This window comes from Equus przewalskii, chromosome 21 (assembly GCF_037783145.1).
Source record: "Equus przewalskii isolate Varuska chromosome 21, EquPr2, whole genome shotgun sequence".
Taxonomy (NCBI): domain Eukaryota; kingdom Metazoa; phylum Chordata; class Mammalia; order Perissodactyla; family Equidae; genus Equus; species Equus przewalskii.
In genome coordinates, this window is record NC_091851.1 from 27,337,693 (window position 1) to 27,356,628 (window position 18,936).

The 18,936-nt window shown below is 38.9% G+C and overlaps 1 protein-coding gene across 10 annotated transcripts in view; it reads right to left on the reverse strand.

The window, feature by feature from the left end:
• Window positions 1-4,247: 4,247 nt before the first annotated feature.
• RBL1 (RB transcriptional corepressor like 1) overlaps window positions 4,248-18,936 on the reverse strand; it is a 64,200-nt gene continuing 49,511 nt past the window's right edge. For 9 of the 10 annotated variants that reach the window (XR_011530818.1, XM_070588353.1, XM_008535243.2 and 6 more), the window contains 3 exons: window positions 9,529-9,677; window positions 7,548-7,712; window positions 4,248-6,046 (listed from right to left, as the gene is read on the reverse strand). Coding sequence is in view for 8 of the 10 variants with exons in the window: in XM_070588353.1 (XP_070444454.1) it covers window positions 5,876-6,046; window positions 7,548-7,712; window positions 9,529-9,677 (485 nt within the window). In the remaining 2 variants the exon portion in view is untranslated. Of the gene's footprint in view, window positions 6,047-7,547; window positions 7,713-9,528; window positions 9,678-9,938; window positions 10,106-18,936 lie in introns of all 10 variants that reach the window. The other variant, XR_011530817.1, reaches the window with a different exon arrangement.

Sequence of the window (18,936 nt, forward strand, 5' to 3'; positions counted from 1 at the left end):
TCTTTCAAGAAAGTCTTGTAGTTTTCATTGTATAAATCTTTCACTTCCTTGGTTAGATTTATCCCAAGGTATTTTATCCTTTTCGTTGCGATTGTGAATGGGATTGAGTTCTTGAGTTCTTTTTCTGTTGGTTCATTGTTAGTGTATAGAAATGCTACTGATTTATGTATGTTGATTTTACACCCTGCAACTTTGCTGTAGCTGTTGATTGTTTCTAATGGTTTTCCTATGGATTCTTTTGTGTTTTCTATATATAAGATCATGCCGTCTGCAAAAGCGAGAGTTTTGCTTCTTCATTGCCTATTTGGATTCCTTTTATTTCTTTTTCCTGCTGAATTGCTCTGACCAACACCTCCAGTACTATGTTGAATAGGAGTGGTGAAAGTGGGCACCCTTGTCTTGTTCCTGTTCTCAGAGGGATGGGTTTCAGTTTGTGTCCTGGAGTATGATGTTGGCTGTGGGTTTGTCATATATGGCCTTTATTATGTTGAGGTACTTTCCTTCTATACCCATTTTATTGAGGGTTTTTATCATAAATGGGTGTTGGATCTTGTCGAATGCTTTCTCTGCATCTATTGAGATGATCATGTGGTTTTTGTTTCTCATTTTGTTAATGTAGTGTATCACGTTGATTGACTTGCACATGTTGAACCATCCCTGTGTCCCTGGTATAAATCCCACTTGATCATGGTGTATAATCTTTTTGATATATTGCTGTATTCAGTTTGCCAGAATTTTGTTGAGGATTTTTTCATCTATGTTCATCAATGATATTGGCCTGTAGGTCTCCTTCTTTATGATGTCCTTGTCAGGTTTGGGGATCAGAGTGATGTTGGCTTCATAGAATGTGTTAGGGAGTGTTCCATCTTCCTCACTTTTCTGGAATAGTTTGAGAAGGATAGGTATTAAATCTTCTTTGAATGTTTGGTAGAATTCTCCAGAGAAGCCGTCTGGTCCTGGACTCTTATTTTTGGGGAGGTTTTTGATTACTGTTTCTATTTCTTTACTTGTGATTGGTCTATTCAGATTCTCTGTTTCTTCCTGATTCAGTTTGGGGAGGTTGTAAGAGTCTGGGAATTTGTCCGTTTCTTCTAGGTTGTTCAATTTGTTGGCATATAGTTTTTCATAGTATTCTCTTATGATCCCTTGTATTTCTTTGGTATCCGTTGTGATTTGTCCTCTCTCATTCCTAATTTTATTTATTTGAGACTTCTCTCTTTTTCTCTTAGTGAGTCTGGCTAAGGGTTTGTCGATTTTGTTAATTTTTTTCGAAGAACGAACTCTTTGTTTCATTGATCCTTTCTACTGTCTTTTTTGTTTCAATATCATTTATTTCTGCTCTAATTTTTGTTATTTCCCTCCTTCTACTGACTTTGGGCTTTGCTTGCTCTTCTTTTTCTAATTCTGTTAGGTGTCATTTGAAGTTGCTTATGTGAGATTTTTCTTGTTTATTGAGGTGAGCCTGTATTGCAATGAATTTCCCTCTTAGGACTGCTTTTGCTGCGTCCCAAATGAGTTGGTATGGCATGTTTTCATTTTCATTTGTCTCCATATAATATTTGATTTCTTCTTTAATTTCTTCAATAATCCATTGTTTGTTCAGTAGCGTGTTGTTTAGTCTCCACATTTTGCGCCTTTCCCTGCTTTATTCTTGTAGTTGATTTCTAGTTTCATAGCATTATGATAAAAAAAAGATGCTTGTTATTATTTCAACTCTCTTGTATTTATTGATGCTTGCTTTATTTCCCAAGATATGGTCTATCCTTTAGAATGTTCCATGCGCACTTGAAAAGAATGTGTAACCTGCTGTTTTTGGATGAAGTGCTCTCTCTCCATATATTAAGTCCATCTTGTCTAGTTTTTCATTTAATTCTATAATTTCCTTGTTGATTTTCTGTCTGGATGATCTATCCATTGGTGTTAATGGGGTGTTGAGGTCCCCTACTATTACTGTATTGTTGTTGATGTCTCCATTTAGTTAAGACTTGCTTTACAAATTTTGGTGCTGCTGTGTTGGGTGCATATATATTTGTAAGTGTTATGTGATCTTCGTGGAGTGTCCCTTTTATCATTATATACTGCCCCTCTTTGTCTTTCTTTATCTGTTTTGCTTTAAAGTCTACTTTGTCTGATATTAGTATAGCGACACCTGCTTTCTTTTGTTCATTATTAGCTTGTAGACTTTGTGTTTTTAAGAAGATTAACAATCCCCAGTGATTCCTATGCTCATTAACGTTTGAGAAGCACTGCCAGAAAGTCTCTAGCTTTCTTGAGGGTAAATATCACTAGGAACAGAAGTTAACAAAACAAAATTCCTAGGTCCTTCCTTGGATATTATGATTCCATAAATCATGGGTGAGGCGTAGGAATCTCTGTTGTTAACATGTTCTCAGGTAATCCTTATCCTTGGACAAGCTGGGGAGCTGCTGGTCTAAAATAAATATCAGATTGTGTCATTATCCACTTAAAATTAAAACCTTTTGAATGGCTCCACATAGCCCACAGCAGTGGTTCTCAATCTTAGGTGCTCACCTAGGGAGTATTTACAAATCCCCGTGCTAGACTGTTCCCCAAACCAATTATATCAGAGATCTCTGGAGGAGGGACCCCTCTATTGATGTGTTTTCAAAACTCCCCATCTGTAGCCAGTGTTGAGAACCTCTGGAAATGATCAACCTGAGCACCTTTACCAGGCCTAGAAAGCCCAACTATGAAAGCCTCCTGCTTACCTGTCTAATCTTACTCTGCTACTCACTTTTGCATGTGCACACTACACTCCAGCCTTACTAAACTACCTGCAATTGTTACCACACAAAGATGGGGTTCTCTTGCCTGCTGCACATAAAAAGCCAGTTATTATGGCATCAGCTTTTGAGAAAAGAAAAAGCTTTATTGCGAGGTTGACCAGCAAGGAGACAGGAGGCAAAGGCTCTCAAATCCATCTCCCTGATCCAGGGCTTGGGGCAAAATTTAGGGGATGAAAGGGCAAAGCAGTCTGAAGTGTGGAGATGGGTGACTGGAGGCAAGGAGAAGGGAGGTAATTGACGATCTGCACAAGTGCAGTCAAGCTTCATGGCTCTTCGTAGGCTGCGTGTTCACAGAATGGTGGCATTAGCATGATCTGAGGGTGCAGTTTTGAGCCCTTGATGTCAAAAGGGTTACCTATCGGGCATTTGTGCAGGCTCGTTTGATGGGTTGGTGGTCTCAACTGGCCTGAACTGGACAAGGAGTTGACTGTCAGTTCCTGCAAATCCACTCTTAATTACTCTGTGGGTAAGATATGGTCAGGTGAACTGGTCCTAGTGGGCCCGCGGTTACACAATGCCCAAACAGATAGTACTTTCATGCCTCTGGGGCTTGCAACAGGTTGTGCTGTCTCAATACTTCAAATGCCCTGGCAACAGTCATTCATCCCTAAGGACTAAACTACCATTTAACTTCCCCTTTAGAGATTTCCTTGACACACCTGCCCAGGCAGTGTGAATCACTCCCTTTTCTGTGCTAACATTATCCCTCTTTACATAGAGTTGTATTAGTATACTTATCACACTATATTAAGAGGCTACATTATATCTTGAGGACAGAAACTATGTCTGGTTCATCTCTACGTCCCTAGCACCTAGCAATGGGCCAAGCATAGAGCAGGCAGCCAATAATGTTTGTTGACTTAGTAAAAGAACTGTAAAGAAAAAAAATAGAAACAAGCAGGAATATGACCTTTTAAAAAAAAATCTGATTTAATATTATTTAACCACAGAAAAATCTTAATTAGAAAATAACTTTCAAGCTGTGAGTCTCATCTGGCGAGATATGCCTGAAAGCACTCCCAGGAAAAAATAAGCCTTTTTCTTAATTCTGTACCATAATTAGGCCCACACATTCACTCTAAGACCTTGAAATAGTCCTTTATATGTGTCTAAGAAAAAAGTTTCTTTATATGTGTCTAAGGCATTTTTAAAAATGAGGTGAAATTCACCTATCATAAAGTTAACCATTTTAAAGTGTACAATTCAGTGTCATTTAGTAAATTCACCATGTTAAGCAACCACCACCTATGTCAAGTTCCACAATATTTCATTAAGGAGTCAGTCACTTCCCATTGTCTTCCTAGCCCCTGGAAACCACCAGGAACATTAACTTTTATGTTGCATTAAGATATTTAAAAGATATAAAGCAGATATTTAAAGAGATATAGATTCTAGATGGCTGTACAATTGCTCCTCGTCACAGAAAAGAGCACGAATACATTTTAATCTCAAAAACAAGGTTTTATTAACCATTTTATGTACATTGATATTAAGTCCTTAAAACTGGTAAAAACACGTCCAGAGCTTCTTACATAGTCAATGTACAAATGCTAACTTATATTTTGCACATCAATAATGAAGATGAAAATGACATAATAGTTATAGCTACATAAAAATATATACAAGGGTTCAAGACAGACGATGTTATTTGGCTTATAACGTGTGTAGATACTACACAAATAATGAAGGTGTAATTTTCAGAAAAGTAAGACGTGACCAAAATCACTTTTCTTGTTAAAATTAAAAAAAAAACCCCTGACAACAGTAATTACTAATTTACAGTCAAATATTAGACCAATTCAAATTAGCCAGGGTTAGACACAGGTTAAGTTAAATATTTTGCATTTTAAAAAATAAGGTTTGCAGTTTAAAAATATACATTTGATAACATTTTCTCAAAATTAATTAAGAATGGCTTATCTATGTCCTTCCAGATTCTGGAAACACACTGTAAAAAGAGAATATTCAATAGCCAATTCTTTGGAAAGCTGTATCCCTAGTACAGGAAAACATCCTTAAGGGGCCCCAGAGATCAAACTCTAATGGGAAACTCACAATGCACCAGTAATACCGAGAATAAAGAGGGGGAAGTAATAAGCAGCTGTTTTACTGATGTGTATTGTAATTATAAGGCATGAGGTGATATTAATATGGTTGTGAAAAAGGTTTCAACTATTCTTAGGGAATCAATTAGACAGTGAGAATGACTGATCTTATGATGACCTCAAAAATAGTCTCTTACACATCATGGCATTACCTCACTAACAGGAAATTTAGTTTCTAACAGCTCCATCTGTATTTTATTCTACTTGATTGAGAAGCAGCTTTCTATTTTGAGAATTACATGTCATAATATAATCTGGTATAATTAAATTAATGGTTTGGAAAACAAAATGACAGTAGTTTAAAAAAGGAGTAAGCACTCCTTTTATTGGGTTGTGACACTAGGCTAAGAGGACTTAGGGTTGGAAAGCAAGGAGTGAGAGCAGTGCATGGGCCCAGGTACAAATCTGCTTATATGCACGGAGAGGAAGGGCATGAGAAGGGATCTACACAACCCAGAACATGGTGTTACCATAGTGGGACAGAGACAGGCTGGTGCATCATCCTCCGGCCCAGGTGCTTTGTGAACCAACCCCTACTCAATATTAAATTGAGAATACAAATATCTCAAAGCATGCTTACCAAAACCAGATTATTTACCCTTATATTACAAAGTACAGAAGGAGGAGAAATTTGGTTATTTTAAAAAGTGAGCTAAAAAATTATGAGGTTTCTCCTTGCTTCATCTTAAAAACTAACCCAAGGAACAAACATTTAAAAAGTTCTATGGCTATTAATATGTTTAAAAGGCACTTAAAACATTCCTTTCCAATCCAACTCAAAATACATATCTGTCAACTATATTTTGGATAAATGTAAAAAAAAGAAAGCACATAATTTTGGTGCAATTTTTCTTATAACCCAGTGATATTTACCATCTGCAGGGCTGAAAATTTTGGAGGATAGAGCCCCAACTCTCTGCAAAACAATCTGAAAGTGCTTTTACCACAGAAACAGGAAGGGCACTAATGATTTGCTCTTTCACTGACAACATCCTGTAGCCGTTTAAGTAAAACATCATCATTTTCTTGACAGAGGCGTTTGGCAGGTGATTCTACATCACCATCGATGGCTATTGCTCGCTTCTTGGTTCTCTGCTCGCCTTGCCTTATCATGTTGTTGATATCTTTCAAACTCTGTGCAAAAAAAGAGGACATGCGTGAGAAAAAGAGGAAATAGCAGCAAGGAACTAAGCTAACTGCTTTTTCCTGCCCTCTGTCCTCCATCCAAAGCTAAACACTGGGGCAGAGATTACTTCTGAATATAGGCCAAGCTAATAATGATGATTAGAACTAATCTTCTCAGGTGATTTTAAATATTAGCTTTACCTTATAAGCAGTAGTTCTCAAAGTGGGGACATCAGACCAGAAGTAGCAGAAGCATTTAGGAACTTATTAGGAATGCAAATTATAAACCCTCACCCTACGCCTACTGAATCAGACACTCTGGGGTGAGGCCCAGCAATCTATGGTTTATCAAGCCCTCCCGGTGATTTGGATGCTCCCTAAAGTTTGAGATCCTCCTCCTGGGGCAATGCTTTTCAAACTTGAATGTGTTACTAATCATCTGAGGATCTTGTTAAAATGCAGATTCAGATTCAGTAGGGCTGGTGTGAGGCCTGAGATTCTGCATTTCTAACATGCTCCCAGGTAATGTTGATGTTGCTGGTCTGTAAACCACACTCTGAGTAGCGAGGCCTTAGAGATGTGGTTCCTGAAAGCTGTGCATCACAATCATCTAGGGAACCCGCCTGCCACAGATTTGTGATTCAGTAGGTTTACGGGACAGGTATGTGCGTTCAACAACCTCCCCAGGTGATTCTGAAAAATGATTTTGAAATCATTGCCTTAGAAGTCATTGGTTCTGTCTTTGATTTCATACAAGATCTCTTCTAAACATCGTTAAAGGAAATCAACTTTTATGAAGAAGGAAATGCAAGTATGTGAGGTATTATACCTTAGTCAACTTTCTTGGCTTAGTAGGAAATCAAAAGATGTTTATGGAACTGAAGAGAAACTAATAAGTTAAGGGGCTGCCATTGCATTTGGACTGAGTTACAATCTGTCCCACTACAACTTCTTCCAGTCGGTACTGATTCTGGCGTCTGAAGACATACTGAATATATCTGCTTGACAGTCCTTGAAATATCTGCAAACAGTAGCATCTCCATCACTGTAAAGATGGAGCTAAAACCACAGAGCTGTCTGTGCAAATAAGAGTAGGCCTCTGTTTTCAGACTTTTCACTATCCTGGTTGCCATCCACCAAATGAACTTCCACTTCCAAGGCCTCTCTTTAAACCTTATGTTCCCCAAGTCTGACCACTTGCAGGTATTGCCTTACTGGTCCCTTCTCAAGATCATGCTTGAACGGGGAGACACACTGGGCTCTTGCACTGAACCCTCCAATATGATGTCAATAGTTATCAAGGATTAAATTATTATGAGGATTAAACTGCCTCAACTGAATACACTGCTCTTGATCACAAGAATTTGCCATACTAAGTAACAGTTTAGATTTATTAGTAGAAAGTTAGCAAAAAAAGAGCAAGATTAAAGATAACTAATTGGTAATATGAAATCCAATTTTTAACACATGTACAGAAGTTATTTTGGAGTAAAGTTTGTGTGCACCTCACCTTAGAAGGGCTGCCATTGAACTTGTACAGCAGAGCACTCCTTGGCGTCAGGCCTGGCCCATTCTTGTGTGGGGAAACATAAATGGAGTGCTGCTGCGAAATGCGGCGTGGTGAGCCTGGCTGCTGCTTAATATGTGGAAAAGGAGAGAGCGGTGGAGCCTCCATCTGAAACAACCCAAAAGTGAGTTTTTTTAAGATAAAAGTTTTTCTTTCTTTTTTGAATCCATATTTTTATTCTTTAATTAATTTATTAAAAAATTTTTCCTTTTTCTCCCAAAGCCCCCTGGTACATAGTTGCGTATTTTCAGTTGTGCGACCTTCTAGTTGTGGCATGTGGGATGCCGCCTCAGCATGGCTTGATGAGCAGTGCCAGATCTGCGCCCAGAATTTGAACTGGCAAAACCCTGGGCCACCGAAGCAGAACGCATGAACTTAAGCACTTGGCCACGGGGCCGGACCCACATTTTTATTCTTATTGGCATCTCTTAGTTAGGAGTAAGTTATATTGTAATTGCTTATTTATGCCTGAAAAAAGCAAAGAAGTGGTCCATAACCCTTGCTTTTCAACAATTTTTTTTTTTTGAGGAAGATTAGCCCTGAGCTAACATCTGCCACCAATCCCCCTCTTTTTGCTGAGGAAGATTGGTCCTGAGCTAACATCCACGCCCATCTTCTTCTACTTTATATGTGGGACGCCTGCCACAGCATGGCTTGTCAAGTGGTGCCATGTCCGCACCTGGGATCCTAACCAGTGAACCCCGGGCCGCCGAAGCAGAATATGTGCACTTAACCGCTGCACCATCGGGCTGGCCCCTCAACAATTATTAACATATAAACTAAAACTTATTTTCCAGGAAATCCTGTAAACAGTACTAAGAATTCTGGGCAAGACACTAGAAGCAGTAAGCCAAGAGCATAGGAACCTTGTGTCCATGCTCAGAAAGTAGGGGCAAAGAGTAATCAATGTCCTAACACTTGCAATAAGAATCTCTCTATACACATGCATACTGACAACCCAAGCAGCAGCAGAGAGAATAAAAGAGAGGCAGAGAATTCTATGAACTAGGAGGATGATTCCAAGATGGAACAAATCTGTTAAAGAAATAGTTAAGACTTTAATTTGAAACGCAAAAGATTTACAAATAGATTTAGGTGAGTAGGGACTGCACTTTTCTTTAATATTCTGTACAATGTTTCCATTAGGAGAATAAATGGAGATGGGGTCTTAATATTTCATTTATAATCTTCACTTGAAGGTGATAAAACTAGTTTCAACTGGCTGATATTCACAGGATAGTACATGATTGGGGGAGGTGGAACTGATGAAGCAGGACGAGCAGTCATGGCTTCTGAGGATAGTCACAGACTATATTCCTTGAAAGGGACAAAGAGAGAAACTTAGAGAGACACACACACATACACACGCATGGCTACTGGCTGGATGCAGCTCCTATTAGGTCCTTCTTTCTTATAATTAAAGTCCGGTCTCCTGGGAACCAACCTCAGCTTACATACTGGTAACATTTTCAGATGCCTGGCGGTACTGCCAAATCTAGGGTCTGCACAAAAATTTCTTAGTGTTGCCTCTATTAATGATTCAGGCCTATTTATTTCCTTTTTTCTTTATCTTGAGAAAAACATCTCTCTCATAAATATAACAACAGAAATAAAAAACAAGAGAAAAAAATTGCCAGAATTAATTGGGTTCATTTTCCCATGTTCCCATGTAGTCCCTGCCTATATACATACATAATTTCTAGCAACATAACCACAGTATGGATAAAATTTCCATGATTTCCTCTGGTCTCACGCATCATAGCCTTAATCACTCTCTAATCAGCAGTGTATTTTCTCCTATATAACGCATCAGTGAAGCTTTTATTTTTTATTTTATCTGAAACATTTATCTAGCAAAATAAACTCATAGTCATCCAACTACGATTATATATATGTTAATGAAGTAGTAAAACATAAAACATACCACATGGTCCTGATTTGACAAGTCGTATTTCAATGCAAATGCCTCTACTCTTCCTAGATATATTGTATTGTAAAATTTGATAAGATCAGCTCTTTCCTCTTTCACTGGTCCAATGGAACAGTCAGGTGTTTTTGTAGCATCTTCTAAGTCTGTTAAAAGAATTCAGTGTTGTGATAGTTGTACTTTAAAATATGAGTTGGTAATTTGAATTACAACTGTCTCTACAACATTAAAAAAAAAATCAAACGAAACCTTTATGTAAAGCAATTAATGTTTTTAGAGAAGGTTCAGAAATCTATGTATATTATGTATAAATTATATTGAAATCTAGAGAAATGCAAACATGCAAACTTAAGGTAGTGCTCTTTCCTCTACATACCATGTCAGCAAGAATGTTTTCACAACCATACCTTTTGAGCTTACTGTCACTGGTGGCCTTTAGAGGGGGCACTAGCCCTGGGTTGAGGTTTAGCTAAAATGAGCTCTAGAGTATGGGTGGCAGTGGCAAACCTTGAGCTTAGATAACAAAAGGGTCTGCAGATATTCATATTGGCTCTTTGTCAAAGGTGGACAGACTCTGAAAGGTAAAGCATATTCTCAGAGGTTAAGGAAGAAGCAAGATGAATTGCTTGTGTTTATTTTTTTGCAAATACGTGGCAGGTGACAGTTGTTCAAAGAGCCTTATTTTCCCACACACAACAGGAACCTTAGTGCTCAGTTTATAGCCAGAGTCTTTGGTTGTAAAATGATAGCTCGCCCCAAGGGGCTTTCCTATTTATTTATTTATTTTTTGAGGAAGATTAGCTCTGAGCTAACTGCTGCGAATCCCCCTCTTTTTGCTGAGGAAGACTGGCCCTGAGCTAACATCCATGCCCATCTTCCTCTACTTTAGATGTGGGACGTCTGCCACAGCATGGCTTGCCAAGCAGTGCCATGTCCGCACCTGGGACCCAAACCAGCGAACCCCGGGCTGCTGACGCAGAACGTGCGCACTTAACCACTGTGCCACTGGGCTAGCCCTGGGGCTTTCCTATTTATTGATGTAACTCTGGGATAGCTTGTGAGACCAGGCAGAAATTTATCCTACTCTTCTTTTGGGAAGACTATTACAAACCATCGTCTACTTGTACATACAAGAATCATCTGCTTACAGGAGCTAAGAAAACCACTGATAAAAAGAATTCAGCATATGAAAGTTCTCACTATCAATACACTGGCCTGTAAACACTGAGAAAATGAGTAGAAGTATGCTTTCACCTTAGGAAAACCAGAAAACTCAACCATGATCTAAGAGCCAGGCAGTCCCCTGGAATCTCAGTCCCAGTTTGGATGTCTTTTTCCACTCTTGCCATTTTTGATATGACTTAAAGGATCTTAATGGTGGTGGTGGGGGGCGGGGAGCTCTGTGGTCAAATAAGTTGAACAAATGCTGCATATTCTATCCTCCTTTTGGAAATTCAGGATAAATGTTAGTAGATTAAAGGCTCTGAGAAGTTCTGCAGTTGGAAAAAAACACATGTTCACTTTAACTGCATACTTGTCAAATTATTTTTTTTTCTTTCTTTTTTTTTTTTTTGAGGAAGATTAGCTCTGAGCTAACTGCTGCCAATCCTCCTCTTTTCGCTGAGGAAGACTGGCCCTGAGCTAACATCCATGCCCATCTTCCTCCACTTTATATGTGGGACGCCTACCACAGCATGGCGTGCCAAGCAGTGCCACGTCCACACCCGGGATCTGAACTGGCAAACCCCGGGCCGCCAAAGCAGAACGTGCGCACTTAACTGCTGCACCACCGGGCCGGCCCCAAATACTTTTCTAATTTTTTATGCACAATCCCTATTTCCCATAACACTACCACCCTGGGGAACACTGTTTCAAGGCACACTGGCTTGGTAACAGCAGTTGTAGGTTATTCTCATTATGTGGATCAATTAAAATTATTTAATGTCCTCCTTGGATTAGAACTTTCTGGAGGCAGAGACTATAGTTTCCATATTTCTGTGTCACTCCAATTCCAGTTGTTAATATTTACAAAAAGTAAGGAGCTATACTTAGTTTGAAGGAATCAAACATTTAAAACTCTCTGGGACCTTGGATCCTAACTAAATATGGTTTTTCTTAGGTATATATTTTTTCATTTCAAAATAGGAAACAAGATGTCAGTTGTCCCTTATGCAAGAGATAGATGTCTACCTTCCCATCTCTTTAAGGATTCTAGCACTCTGACATTAAAGCCTCAGCAGGCCTGGTGATTATCTTAACCACATATACATTAGGAGATGAAACTTATGGAAGACTGGGAAAGAGAATGAGATCAAAGGTTTACATGCCCGGTGCTATAACTGTTACAAATCTGTTTCCCCTCAGAAGGTAGGGACCTCTGCCTAATATAATTTGTGCTATATGGTATATGTTTGATATATATTTGTGACCATTTGAAATTATGGTTTCATAATTTTCCCTGCTGTTGCCATGAATAAGAGGAATGTCTTTTTTGGATTATCATATAACACTGTCAAACAATTAAAATGTGTGGGTTTTTTTTTTTTTGGTGAGGAAGATTAGCCCTGAGCTAACACCTGTTACCAATCCTTCTCTTTTTGCTTGAAGACAATTGTCCCTGAGCTAACATCTGTGCCAATCTTCCTCTATTTTGTACACAGGAGGGCGCCACAGCATGGCTTGATGAGCGGTGTGTAAGTCCATACCCGGGATCTGAACCTGCGAACCCTGGGCCACTGAAGCAATGCCAATGGGCTGGCTCCTAAAACGTGGTTTTATATAAACAATCAGTGAACGAGACAAGCCCTCAGGAGAATAGAGATAATATCTGCAGAGCTCCAGAGAGACATGCTTCAAAATTTTCCAAGGATCTAAAGTGAAAGTGTGAAGGGAGAAGGCAAATTAACCCAGCATTGCAGGTGGCCAACAACTGCAACTATAATACATGGTTAGTTTTCTTTTTTTTTTTTTTCTTTTTTTTTTTTTAAAGATTTTTTTTTTTTTCCATTTTCTCCCCAAAGTCCCCCGGTACATAGTTGTGTATTCTTCGTTGTGGGTTCTTCTAGTTGTGGCATGTGGGACGCTGCCTCAGCGTGGTCTGATGAGCAGCGCCATGTCCGCGCCCAGGATTCGAACCAACGATACACTGGGCCGCCTGCAGCGGAGCGCGCGAACTTAACCACTCGGCCACGGGGCCAGCCCCCACATGGTTAGTTTTCTATTCCAAGACAATATATCTGCATCCAAGGGAAGAGATGTTGAGGGAAGTGTAGATAACCATTTTTCAAGGGGACTGGTTTTCAAAGGTTGAGCACACCCAAATTGTTTGGGATGCATATATTAATGAAACGCCCATCCATCACCACCAGGGGAGCTGCTCAATTGACTGATGCTGGTTTCTTAACATATACTGTCGTTAGTCTGCAAACTGAGAAGAGGCGTGTTTTTTTTTTTTTTTTTTTGAGGAAGATTAGCCCTGAGCTAACTGCTGCCAATCCTCCTCTTTTTGCTGAGGAAGACCGGCCCTGAGCTAACATCTGTGCCCATCTTCCTCTACTTTGTATGTGGGACGCCTGCCACAGCATGGCTTGACAAGAGGTGCCATGTCGGCACCTAGGATCCGAACCGGTGAACCCCAGGCCGCCAAAGCGGAACATGCGAACTTAACCACTGTGCAACCAGGCCGGTCCGAGGCATTCATTTTTACCACTTAAAGATGGAGAAAGTAAAGAAGCAAAATTATTTAAAAATGAAAGTTAGAAAGAAGATCAGAATTTATTTATAAATCAAAGGGTCAAGATATGATGGGCTTGACCAGTACAGCAGTACTTTGCTGGAGCAAGCACTTAATATTGCTTTGTATTTCTCCCACCACAGCCTCACTCAACTTTTTTGCTCCTCACAATAACAGTGTTCAGTAAATATTTCAGACTGGTTTTCTGATTGAGAGGGCCGTGCTATTTAGCTGCAGTTATGGAAAAGCCACTGACAGACCAATTTAAGTCTTCAGTGGTTTCAGACCATTTCAGTAATATTTGGGGAGTTACTTGTGAGCTCTGAAAGGGATCACTGTAATCTAAAAACAAGTAAAAATGTGCTCTGCTTATATCTTGGTTGTCTCTCTGGTGACTGTAAAATGGGTATAATGCAAATTAAGTTACCTAATTATCAATGTGCAGTTACCAGTTTTATACCTCTCACATGAAAAGAGAATTTTAATTTTTGTCCCTCAAGAGACTTTGCTTTAACTGTGTGTGTGTGATCTTTATGTTTTCAACATTTAAAGGATTTTAAGTAAGGAATATGGGCTTAGACAAATTAGCAGAAAAAGAAAGAAAAAAAAGGATACTTAGAGAGCGATACTCATTAATAAAATACACTAAATTTTATATGGCTTATAAACAAAACAATAAATAGCTACTATTTACTGAGGCCTTACTATGAGCAGGAATTGTGTTAAACACCATACACACACATATACATTATCCTTTTTAATCCTTAAAACAAGCCTCTCAGGAAGTATCATAAAGTTTTCAACTTACATAATTGTGTTATTGTACTTTGAGTAAGCTATAACCTGGGTCTCTCAAGAGTTCTAATCAAGGATGCTAGTTTGTTTAGAAATAATAAATGAATATGGTAAAGTTGCAGGATACAAAATCAACGTACAAAAATCAGTTTCCTTTCTATATGCTAACAATGAAGTAGCAGAAAGAGAAATTAGGAATACAATCCCATTTATAATTGCAACAAAAAGAATAACATACCTAGGAATAAATTTAACCAAAGAGGTGAAAGACCTGTGCACTGAAAACTATAATATAAACTATAAAAATTGTTGAAAGAAACTGAGGAAGATACGAAGAAATGGAAAGATATTCCTTGCTCTTGGATTGGAAGATTAACATAGTTAAAATGTCCATACTTCCTCAAGCAATCTACAGATTCAATACAATCCCTATCAAAGTTCCAACATTTTTCACAGAAATAGAACAAAGAATCTTAAAATTTATATGGGACAACAAAAGACCCCGAAAAGCAAAAGGAATCCTGAGAAAAAAGAACGAAGCTGGAGGCATCACACTTTCTGATTTCAAAATACACTACAGAAAGCTATAGTAACCAAAACAGCATGGTACTGGCACAAAAACAGACACACAGATCAATGGAACAGAATCGAGAGCCCAGAAATAAACCCACACGTATGGACAGCTAATTTTCGACAAGGGAGGCAAAAACACACAATGGAGAAAGGAAAGTCTCTTCAGCAAATGGTGTTGGGAAAACTGGACAGCCACAGACCAAGGAATCAAAGTAGACTCTTGTCTTACACCATACACAAAAATCAACTCAAAATGGATTAAAGACTTGAATGTAAGACCTGAAACCATAAAACTTCTAGAAGAAAACATAGGCAGTATGCTCTTTGACATCAGTCTTAGCAGTACATTTTCAAGTACCATGTCTGACCAGGCAAGGGAAACAGTAGAAAAAATAAACAAATGGGACTACATCAAACTAAAAAGCTTCTGCACAGCAAAGGAAACTATCAACAAAATGAAAAGACAACCTAACAGGCGGGAGCAGATATTTGCGAACCATATATCCGATAAGGGGTTACTACCCAAAATATATAAAGAACTAATACATCTCAACAACAAAAAAACTAACAACCCAATTAAAAAAAGGGCAAAAGATCTGAACAGACATTTTTCCAAAGAAGCTAATACAGTTGGCCAAAAGGCACATGAAAAGATGTTCAACATCAATAATTAGAGAAATGCAAATCAAAACTACAATGAGCTATCACCTCACACCTGTCAGAATGGCTATACAGGACAAGAAATAATGAGTGGTGGAGTGGATGTGGAGAAAAGGGAACTCTCATACACTGCTGGTAGGAGTGCAAACTGGTGCAGCCACTATGGAAAACAGTATGGAGATTCCTCAAATAATTAAGAATAGAGGGGCTGGTCTGGTGGTGTAGTGGTTAAGTTCGTGCGCTCTGCTTTGGTGGCTCAGAGTTCACCAGTTCGGATCCCAGGCACAGAGCTATGCAGGGCCTATCAAGCCACGCTATAGCAGGTGTCCCACATATAAAATAGAGGACGATGGGGCATGGATCTTAGCTCAGGGCTAATCTTCCTCAAAAAAAAAAAAAATATATATATATATATGAGAATAGAATACCACATGATCCAGCTATTCCACTACTGGTTATTTATTCAAAGAACTTGAAAACAGAAATGTGTAAAGATACATGCACCCCTATGTTCACTGCAGCATTATTCACAACAGCCAAGACTTGGAAGCAACCTAGGTGCTCATCAAGGGACGAATGGATAAAGAAGATGTGATATATGTACACAAAGGAATACTACTCAGCCATAAAAAACATGAAATCTTGCCATTTGTGACAACATGGCTGGACTTTGAGGGTACTACGCTAAGCGAAATAAGTCAGAGGAAGAAAGTCAAATACTGTATGATCTCACTCATAAATAGAAGATAAAAAGAACAAAGAGAGAGACAGAGGGGCTCCCAGAGGCTCCCAGAGGGGATGGGGGGAGGGAGGAGGGTGAAAAGGGTGTTTAGGCACATGTGTATGGTGATGGATGGTAAATTAGTCTTTGGGTGGTGAACATGATGTAATTTACACAGAAATCAAAATATAATGATGTACACCTGAAATTTATATAATTTTATCACAATTAAAAAAAAAAAAAGAACGGCAGTCTGGGGTGGTCAGCTAACATGATAATGAAGAATTCGTGGTCCATGAGTGGATTGGTATTTTAATGTGGAAGCTCACTCTCCACAGCTGGCTACAGTAATGGTTTGTTAGGCGTAGTTCAGTTAATGACCAATGTTTTGCTAATTAACATATTCAACATCAGAAATCGGTTTTTATTGATGAAAACAGTGACCATTTACTAAGTATGCCTAATGCTATAAACTGACTTATGTTGGGAACATCAGAAGTATTTAAAGTAAGCAGATTGGTTAAAATATTTGAGATAACTATGCACAATACCATGAAGGGGATGAGGGATCCAGTGAAGTCTGTGGGCTCTGGTTTTATGGATGAGGCCCAGGTCTGAACTCTGATGCATGCTGTTTGCTTGATCCTGGCTTTAAGGCTAACAGAATCCTGCAACTGGAATCTTGACATCTGCCTCTAGTGAACTTTTTATGTGAGGTGCTGGCTGGACAGATAGCTGGGGTTTGAGCTAACTGCATAGCATACATGAACTGTGTGTACTTCTTAAAACAGTAATCATTTTATATCTACTCATGAATTTGTTTATAGAACCAGAACTGTTCTTCCCAAGGTGCTGTTCTTTGGCATGTCCAAGTCTAGGTCACAGCATATAGCCACAGTTCCAGGAACTGGAACACATCTAATCTGAACAGATTTGCCTGATTGTATCCTCTTCTGTAACTTTCTCCGTTTTATGGCGCCACATTCCTGAGTCCATTATCACTGAATACTCTCCCTGCTCTGTGTCATCACCACTGGATAGGATCTTACGAATAGTTTTCTGTTTGCCTGCTAGTAAATATCTAGTTAATAAATGTATATACAAGAGAATTTACTATGAAACTTTCAGGTGTAGGAGAGTAGCTAACCCTGACTCACCTCAAACTTCACTGGCAGATACTTTATTGAAAAGAAACTATGATCTATTTCCTTTTCCTTACTTCTACTCTCTTGAACTTCACTGCTCCTAGTATGCCCCAGAAACTTACTAGCAGTTGTCTCTTGTACAGCGCACTGTTTCCTAGCTAACCTCTGATGCCTGGTTTTGTAGGGAAAGAAAAACCACCCAGGACAGACAAGCAACACGTGTAACAAAAATAGAAAGGGTTCTTTTGGTATTTTGTCAGGTTTACTATCTAATATACTTCTCATTGCTTTGAAAAGGCTCAGGTTAATGTATCTATGGAAAAAAAACTGAGTTTTGGAGTCTGGCCCTGTGGCTGAGTGGTTAAAGTTCTGCATGCTCCGTTTCGGTGGCCTGGGTTCGCAGGTTTGGATTCCAGATGTGGACCTACTCCACTTGTCAGCCATGCTATGGAGGTACCCCACATACGAAAAATAGAGGAAAAGTGGCACAGATGTTAGCTCAAGGCTAGCCTTTCTCAAGCAAAAAAAAGAAAAGAGCAAGATTGGCAATGGATGTTAGCTCAGGGTGAATCTTCCTTACCAAAAAGAAAAAAATAAAGAATGGAGTTTGGTCTGTGTATCCTTAAATGGGGCCAGATTCTAGGGCATCATTATTACAGGATTTTTTGGTGAGTAAGCTCTTAAAAATTAAGATGCCAGAAGACATCATAATGATCATAGATATATTTGTGTAATTAAAAAAAATATATCTTCGGGGGCCGGTCTGGTGGTGCAGCGGTTAAGTGCACACGTTCCACTTCTTGGTGGCCTGGGGTTCGCCGGTTCGGATCCCGGGTGTGGACATGGCACTGCTTGCCACGCGATGCTGTGGGAGGCATCCCACGTATAAAGTAGAGGAAGATGGGCACAGTAGTTAGCTCAGGGCTAATCTTCCTCAAAAAAAATAAATAAATAAAAATAAATAAAGAAATAAATAAATAAAATATATCTTTGAACGAGCCCATTTTCTCTGAGAATTTATCCTAAGGATGTAAACCAATAAATAAATAAATAAATAAATAAATAAATAAATAAATAAATAAAATATATCTTCGAACGAGCCCATTTTCTCTAAGAATTTATCTTAAGGATGTAAACCAAAGATTAAGCTACAATGATGTTCCTCATAAAGCTGTGTATAATTGGAAACAACCTCAACATCCCACATTGTGGAATTAAATATAACAAGGTACATACAATACATATGTTCACATATATACACATTATGTAATGGAAAGATGAGACTAGGAAAAGCAGATGGGTAGAACAGGCATTTTCACAACTTATCAAACATATGAATACTGACCATTTGATTTTCCCTTCTTGGGAAAAAAAGTTACTAGTGCCTCAAGTCTTAGCATGGTGGTAGTAACAGGATGGCAGCCTTGTCAGTGGTGGCAGAACACCTATACACTTATTAATGAACAGGAAATTTCTTTAATTGTTTCCTTAGGCAGACCACTGATGGCTATCTTACTTTCCCATCATTCAGATTTATTTTTAAATTTTATTAAGTGTCTTTTATGAGTTTTATTAATGTGTATAAGTAGAGGAAACTTCTAAAACACAATTATGGGCCAGCTCTGTGGCTGAGTGGTAGGGTTCGCGTGCTCCACTTTGACGGCCCAGGGTTTCACCAGTTCGGATCCTGGATGCAGACATGGCACCGCTTGTTAGGTCATGCTGAGGCGGCATCCCACATGCCACAACTAGAAGGACCCACCACTAAAATATACAAC